This window comes from Poecilia latipinna, unplaced genomic scaffold (genome assembly GCF_001443285.1).
Source record: "Poecilia latipinna isolate Pla-1442-1.1 unplaced genomic scaffold, P_latipinna-1.0 Scaffold839, whole genome shotgun sequence".
In the NCBI taxonomy this organism is placed as follows: Eukaryota; Metazoa; Chordata; class Actinopteri; order Cyprinodontiformes; family Poeciliidae; genus Poecilia; species Poecilia latipinna.
Window position 1 is genome coordinate 38,539 of NW_015113455.1, and position 8,631 is coordinate 47,169.

General features: G+C 37.9%; 1 protein-coding gene across 2 annotated transcripts in view; it reads left to right on the forward strand.

Moving 5' to 3' along the window:
• Nucleotides 1–3,581, forward strand: part of arhgef37 (Rho guanine nucleotide exchange factor (GEF) 37) — a 30,503-nt gene extending 26,922 nt beyond the window's left edge. For both annotated transcript variants that reach the window (XM_015047677.1, XM_015047678.1), the window contains exon 16: nucleotides 565–3,581. In XM_015047677.1, coding sequence (XP_014903163.1) covers nucleotides 565–774 — 210 coding nt within the window. In that variant the 3' untranslated portion in view covers nucleotides 775–3,581. The remainder of the gene's footprint in view (nucleotides 1–564) is intronic.
• Nucleotides 3,582–8,631: the final 5,050 nt, after the last annotated feature.

The window sequence follows — 8,631 nt, forward strand, 5'->3', positions numbered from 1 at the left end:
AGCCAACTCCTGATTTATCAGCATTAGCACGTATCATCCTTACTTTTCAAGTGATGTTATCTTGTCTTTATTAATTTAAAAAATGAGTAAGATAAACAGAGCTCTGTGACACAACATGTTTACCCAAGTAGAGTCACAAATTTCTAATTGAAAGTTACTTAACACTGAATAATTTAATAAGCAAGACATGAATTTTAATGTCTTCTATCACAAGTTTTTTGTTGTTGACTCACCGGATCTATTACATGCATTCTATTTGCTGCATTCTTGTTCGTTGTGCAGCAGTTTTCATGTGCAAGTGTAAATGTGTAGTTGGGGACATTGCCAGCAGCAGTTTATATGGATTTAAAGTGACAAGAGGCCCTAAAGCAGCTTGTTTTGAGCTTAACGTACACTACTGAGCAGAGTAAAATATAATCTAAGAATGATTTTGTTTAAAAATGTAATTAACATGTTTGAGCCAGGAAGCATAAAATGTCACCTTTAAATTTGACCCAGTCATGTTACATTGAAAATTTTCTCATCTATTCTTGGAAAACAGACATATTTCACTTTCTTTTTAAGGTGGTCGCTGCCTATGACTTCATGGCGAGGGGAAGCCATGAAGTATCGGTCCGTGCCGGTGAACCCGTCCGGGTCCTGGAGTCACAGGACAAACGAGGGAACTCCGAGTGGAGCCTGGTGGAGGCCAGAGGTCAGAGAGGCTACGTGCCCTCCAATTACCTCACCAGGATGCCTGTTGGCACAGGGTCACTGGCCCCTCCACTCTACTAGGAAAACACCATGTTCTGTGAATACTACAACATTTTGTCATAAACCTGCAGCTGCATCCTCAAAAACACTTTAAGTAGATTTATTTTGTGTCAAACAGGATTTTAAACTACATGTAAGAACAATTGTGAGCAAGTTTAAATAAATGACCACTGAGGTGTTTCCTCACAGCCTTCCATAAAGAAAACAACTTTCTTCAAAATCAGGAGAAAATCTCATTTAAATTTAAAGTTTTATGGCTTTTTTGGCCTTTGCTGGGTAAGTGGATACATTTAAAGTTAACTACATGCAGTTTCAAAAACAAATTCAAACAAGTTAGACGTAATTTTGTTTTCTTTTTTTGTCACCAACAGAAGTGCAGCAGATTGTTGAACTTGCAGGTTCCATTATTTTGATAAGCTTTTTTCTGTTTTGTTTTAAAATGTGTATAATATTTTCTTTTTATTGTTATTTTTATTTTTTGCCATCTCACAAACTCTCATACACTGTAGCTAAACCTCACAGCCTGCCATTAGAAAGGTCCGGGCTCAAGTAGCCAGAATTTGTGCAATAGAAAATCTTGATATTTCTTATGCCTCAATGTGGATTTTGCTTTTTGTTTATTTTATGATTCTCAAGTTTTCAGATATGGCACTGGATAAAAATGAAGGAAGCTGCTGCTACGTAGCTAACTGGTCTCTGATGCCTTCCTCATGGGCACTGAAGAAGAGTAGCGGCTTACTGTGAATGTAGCATGACGTACAATCTTGAACTCTGGTAAATTCTGGCGGTTTTTATTAGTGCCAGTGGTCGGTTTGGACAGCCCTTCTGATCTGAAGAAAAAGAAAGAATATCAGGACTAACCTTGACTCATTTCCCATGATCCTCAGCAGGAAAGAAGAGCATAGCAATTGAAAAAGATAGACAGCGTGTTCTCATTAGAGGCTCTCTGTGTCAGTGAGGGAACTACAACAGCGAGACATTGAGAGCAAACGGTTGATGTGTGCGTCCTGTGTGCTGACAGGTGACTGTGTGTGGGAATCTCTCCCTCCTCCTCACCTGGAAGCAGTGCCAGCATTGTATTGAGACTGGCAGGTACACAACGTTCTCATAATCTCACACGTTGTAATGGGATGTAAGTGCAAAATATCTCAGCGGCTGAGTTGAAGGGAGCTGAAACTGAGATTTATTCTCAGGAAAAGTTTCAGGAGGTGATTTGTTACCTTTGTTTAAACTCCCTCAGCCCCCATTACAGCAAAGATCGTCATTTCTTGGACATATTTTACTTAACAAGGTTTATGTAATGGATATAAAACAGTCCAGGCAGGACAGAGGTGACCTACTTCTGTCTTCAAACACACCTGATAATGGTTGTTGCTATGGATACAGTTTAATCAGTGTAGATCATGCGTCTCTGTAGCGTTTTTTTCAAGTTGTTGAGACATTGCAGGATTAAGTTTGATATAGTATGTCAAGGTTTTGAGGCCAAAGATGATTTAATTCCAGCAGATTCTTACAATCTCTCAAAATGAAAGAATATATAATAACTAAAAGATTTTACAATAATATCCACCTTTATTTTCTATATAAATAGTAAAAACAATATAGATAAATGTAGCTTTTTTAATTTAAATATGAATATATACTTGATCTGATATTGTGAATAAATAATTACCTGCTGAGTTGATTGATTATTCAAAATTTGGAAACAGTCAGGCTTGTGGATTTTGCCACCATGTAGGTTAAAAGACATTAAAGCAGTGATAATCCTTCAAACTGGAACAGTTTCTTTCTTTCAGAAAGACATTTGCACAGGCCTTCAGTGGCCAACATGGCAACCAGACTTTGTGTTCCTAAAAATCTCCTGACAAGTTGCATTTACTGCTGTGTAGCAGAGGGAGCCTCGGCGCAGTCCAAGCTGCTCAGCTGGATCTCATCTCTCTCCATCAGTTTGAATGTCAGATTGGAGCAGAGCAGCAGGAGGCTCAGCAAAAGCATGCAGTGGTACTCCGCAAAATGTCACTGTAGCAAATGTCCCTAAGGTTAGCAGGAAGAACACAGAAATTCCTCAACCCCTGAGAATGATGAGTTAAAAGCAGCCAAGAAAGGCCATCACAACAGGAAGGATGATTAGTAAGAAAATGACTTCAAACTGGATACGTTTGTGTAAATCATGCAAATAACAAAAAAGTAGTTTGATTTAGATTATATTTTGTGTCTTATGTCTTATAAACCTGAGTATTTGCATGTGCATTATGCAACCTAAACTTACTTACTGTTGACATCTGAAACCACTTGCCAAAACCTGGATTATATACTTCCAGAGTTAGAGATTTTTGACCTGAAACAGCTGTTGTTTTTCTATACTTTCACCACTAGGGGGAGTGTGTGATACTGTTTGTGCCTAATCTTTTTGAGTACACCGTGTTACTGTTATATAGGTTTGTTTGTTTAACATCATTACCATTGTCAGTATTTATCCTGACATGACCTGAGCTCTATAATGACCCAGATTCTGTAATTTTTGTTTATACTATTAATGTGACAAATTAACCTGCTGATAATGTTGGTTTCTAATTTGTACTGCAGTGCTCTTTGTAATTTATTATAATGTAATTATGTTAAACCCTGTTGTGATTTTAACTTATTGGATGCTTCAGGGCCATTCTGAAGCATGAAGTCCTTGGAAGTGTTGCCAGCGTTGTGCTGTTGAGCTCATTCACTCACACATGTATTTGCACAGCAGATGGGAGTCTCTGCAGTGCAGCAGCACTGTGTCAGGGCAGCTGTGATCTGGTTTCGAGGCTTCAATAAAACGGCGCTGAAACCTGTTTTGTGTGCTTACGTCATTTCACATGAAATCAGAAACATTACTGAGGCGACACAAACGGAAACCAGAATGAAGTAACACCTGGTTTGTCTTTGAGTTGTTTTGGGTTACATGGTAATCTGTCTCCACATATTTCTGACAGACACCAAATCCTGCAGTCTTTCTCTTAATATTTGTCATCTCTGTTGGAAACCAGTCGTGGCAGTTCGTTACTGACTGGAAATGTTTTCAGAGTAAACACAGTTTCTGAGTCTGCAAGATGAGGAGGTCTGTTGCCCTCACTGTTTGCACAGCAGCTGTCTCCACATTTCTGAACTTTATTGAAAATATTGTGGTATACTTGTATTACCTTTCTGTTTTACTGCGTTTTTCTGGATTCAGAAAATGTCATCTCCAAGATGGACTAAGGAGTCCTGCAGTGTTGACAATTTACTTTTCTTCTTATTTAGTAGTATGTTCATCCACCTTCCTGAAGATTTTCTTATTCATCCTCCCTTCAATATGAAGTCTACTGTATGTTGTAAGGCAGCCCACAGCACGATGCACTCATCCTCAAACTTTACTTTTGGCTAGGTATTTTTTGGGGTGATGTGCAGAACCATTTGCCCCCAAAGACATCCATTAGTTCAACTTCAACCTCATCTTACCAGACAATGTTCTCAGAGTATTTCACTGGCTTTTCTAAATCTTCAGCAAATGTTAAACTGAAGCTCCAGTATGATTTTTCTTTAGCAGTGGAGTTTGGAGCAGCGATTGTATCAAGTTCATTGTTGTTAAGTGCATTACTTATTGTTTTACATGGGGAAAACAAAAAATCTTATTATTTAAGTGAATAAATAAATTAGTCCAACTTCATTTGTGGACTGATTTTGTTTTGTTTGTGTTATGTGGTTGATTTTGGGTGATTTTGACATCTGGTGTGATTAGAGATATATAGATAAATACACTGAAATGTTCCATGATTATTTTACCTACTGTTTGTATAAAGTACACTGGGTACCCACAGGACAGTGAACGGTCATTCTTGCTTGCCATTTTCTCATGTTTTGGTGTGTCAAAACACAGGGAGTCAAACACAGGGACTCTTATTGGATTTTTCAAAAATCAACTGAGTAGATTTTTTAATAAAGCTAACTCTGAGGGAAAGGCGTGATGAGATGCACTGAAAAGAAGGTAAAAAAAGACCACATTTGATTGATTTTCACTGAAATGTTTGAGCTGGCAAGAATTAATGAACTGATCACACCAGCAGAAAGGTGAAATATGAATCATGCTACCTGGAAGTCAAAGTACATCTGCAGGAAACAAACTGCAGGTACTGTGTTACTTTTTTTTTTTTTTTTTACAAAACTGAGAAAAACCAAAGCTTAATTCAAAATAATACTGCTGATACTTCCTGACATGACCAATGAGAAGCAGCAATCTCATTGGTCATGTTGGTCATTAAGTTTACCAACATAATTAATTTGTGGTTGATCACAAAAAGTGCTTTCCTCTTGAAGTAAAGATGATGATGATATTGTCTTCGACGATAACGATAAACTGAAAAATCAATCAGAAAGTGTGATTTTCTTCTCTCTTTTTTTGCCTTTTTATCAACAGCTTAGTAGTGAATTGGCAATGATTACAAGAGTTTGCTTTTATACCGAGTGTGTAAGTGTGACTTGGAGCTGAAACCGATAATTAGTCCCATGTAGCTGTTTAATCCACAGCAGGACGTCCAGCCTGATGTAGTGTTGGTGCCAAAGTGTCACTGTTTTTAGGGTGCAAAGCTGCAATATTTATTCATCACATTTTTAGATTCTACAAGGATGTACTTTTGCTGAACAAGGAAGAAAACTATGACAGTAATTACACCTCAAATAGGAAAGAAATTATAGGATTTCAGACATTTCTTTTTCAGGATACAATTATTTTGTAGCTAAAATATTGAAGTCAATGTAGTCGAACTAAACTTGCTTGTCAGAATAAAGTCAATCAAGCCAAAAATAATCAGAAACAAAAACATAAATCTGTGTTATTAATCTCTTTAAGGTTTCAATTGGTGAATGGCACGAAACTTATTTATAAATGTGATGAAGATAAACTACAGCACTTATGTCAGTATCGTGTTTCAGTTAGCTCAGTATGTTTCAAAAGCTCAGCACCTTTGAAAGAGGACGCTTTGTGTTTGACGGATGCTGATGTTGGTCTCTGTCTGCATCTTTGAATGTATTTATGTGTCTTATAAGCCAACAAGGGCTGGACACCTTTAAGGTGTATGGCACAAAAGAAATAAACCAGAACCTGGTAAAAGATGATGGTACAAGGCCTCTTGGCAAATAAGTGTGTATAGACGCTGGATGGATGAATATTGCAGCTCAACACTGTTTTCACTGCTTAGTTTGAGGTTTTTCCAAACGTGATTTTGCCAGTTTGGGATTTTCTACTCATATTAACACCATAAAACACATCTTGTGCAGGAGCTCCAGCTGTATTTGGCTGTTTTGTCTGAGCTTCCAGTGGAATCCGGGCAGACGAATGTGTGTACCAACCACCTCCATCGAGAGCATTAACAGGCTTCAGCAGCCGCTCGAGTGTGAACTGAAGAGCTGGTTCTGTGGCTTTTAAGGGCGCACTTAGAGAACAAGAGCTCCCTCTCTTTCTGTATGGATGCTGCTAGCACAAGTGTTTTGAAGCCTCCTGCATGCATGGCTATTTTATTGGTCCATTTACATTTCTGAACAACCATCCTTTATAGTTTATTTGTTAGCATTCTTGCTAAACATACTGCTTGTGTTGCAGGATGTGCAATAGCACTTAAAACTCAGTGTGAAGATGTGTGTCATGCCCATTAATGCTTACATCAGCAGCCATTTGATGCAAGTAAGCCCCTCCAGGCACTTGATAGCCTTTAAATGACTGCATGTCTGAGTGTATTAATGAATTAGTCCTGGTCCTGGAAAGTGTGCCTTGCAGTGTGAGTGGGAGGATGCACATCCTGCTGTGTGTATGTTTGTGTGAGGCTGAACCTCCACAGCCCAGTAGTGAACAGATTCACGGCTATAAATACCCTGTCCTCCAGCTGAGGCTGAGCTAAAAATAGATCTGCAGCTCACTGCGGAACCTAGAGGACAACGGCAGAACTGCTGCAAGGCCCTTTGGATTCGATCAGGCTTGTGGAGCTGGATTTATAATGTAAAGTTTATTATATAGTTGTATCATTTATGAGATTCATTATTCATTTTGTTTCAGAGGGATGAAAAAAAGAAACAAAGCTAGAATTATCTTCCTGGCCAGATATTTACTCATTTTGAGTTTTTAGTGCTTTGTTAATGGGAGCTGATAGTTTACTGATGATTTTTACAAAACAAGAATTATGTTCACACATGTAATTTATTATGGATATTCATAATCCACACATGCCTAAAATTCAACATGCTCAACAATCTTGTGTAAAATTCCGAGATCAAGTTGCAGAAAAACCACATTTTTGTTGTCAACTCCAATCTTTTACTGTAATTGTGGTTGGTATTCAACAACTGTTGTTGAGATCTTAATTTTAAAATAGGGTTGGTTTTCTGGGTCTGTATTTTTTGTCTAATTTCTAGCAGTACAAATATCTTAGTGCACTTTAAATAAAACAAAACTAACACTTTTTTTGCATCACATAAGCCACGTGATCAAGAACTGGATGTTACTACTGGCAGAAAAGACGAAGAAGAAGACAGGAAGTTGTAGGAGGACGATGGCCCAGCATGGTTTTTCATAACTTATTGCATGAATAAGCTTATTTGTGTGAGGATTTAATTGGGTTTCTTATTTAATGGAAAGCACCGCAACTGCAAAATTGTGTTTTTTGACATTAACAAAATATCAACCAAGTTGCTAATGTCAAACTTGGCAAATTACAGAATCTCATTTGTTATGAAAACACAGCAATATTTTCCACAGTAACAAAAGAGCTGTGGAGGAAAGGAGCTGATATTAATGACATTTTTAAGATTGGCAAAATAAAATCAGTATTATTACTTGTGGTTGTACTCAGAATTCCTTCAAGAATACACATGAAAACAGTCCAAAATAGAAACAAACACAAAGTCACTCCTGGGATTTTATCGATGAAGCTTCATTCAAATGTGGTCTCTTCAGTGCTGAAAATAAATGCTGAACAGCCATCATCTTCTTAGCATTGGGTGCCACTGAGGTGCCAATTTGTTCTAATTAAGTCTGCGTGTGAATGTGTGACAATCGCTCTGAAAGCTTTCTGAAAGTGTTAGTGGTCATCGCCGGGGTCTTGTTTCTTACAATCTGTCTTCATAATGATGCCAAGCTCCTTCAGTCATCTCATAAAACCGAACTACAAAATAAGGTTTCTGCTTTCTTTTTGACTGTTTAAGTACTATCACTTATTCCCTTTTATTTTGCATGTTAAAACTGCTTCCTCTTTGTGGCTCAGTAAGTTGCCCACACAGCAGCCTCACTGATGAATTTCCATTTCAAAATGCATGCTGGGTGGATCAGATGGCGCTTGTTTCATAATAACACTGTTGCTATCATGATAAATAAACATCAGGAAATAATAGCTCACTCACGCTCTCATTAAACTGATTCACAATACATTTTGTGCACACTCTCCTGACACATTACTGCCTGCATGATAATGCGGTGCAGGCCATATTCAGACAGAAGACCCTCATGTTCTCACACATATCGGGATTGTTGCCATTAGATCTGAAGTCTCCCGACAGCAAATGGATACACTCTCCCTAACTCACGCAAGCGTCTGCACAGATTTATATATGCAGTTTCCCTTTCATCTACAAACATATGCGCTTATCAACTTACAGCCTGACCTGTCGTTCTTCTTTAGCTGCCTCACTGCATCTCACATTCCTCAGAAAGGGAAGACAGCCGAGTGAATATATGACAGAGTCTAAATAGTATCTTAGTTAAGGAACGTTGCAATAATTAACTTGAGTCATCATGAGATTTTAAAAGCCCTTGAGCATAATCTTAAAAACATATAAACCACATAACTGTCTCAAAATTAATAGTACTTGATTTTATTA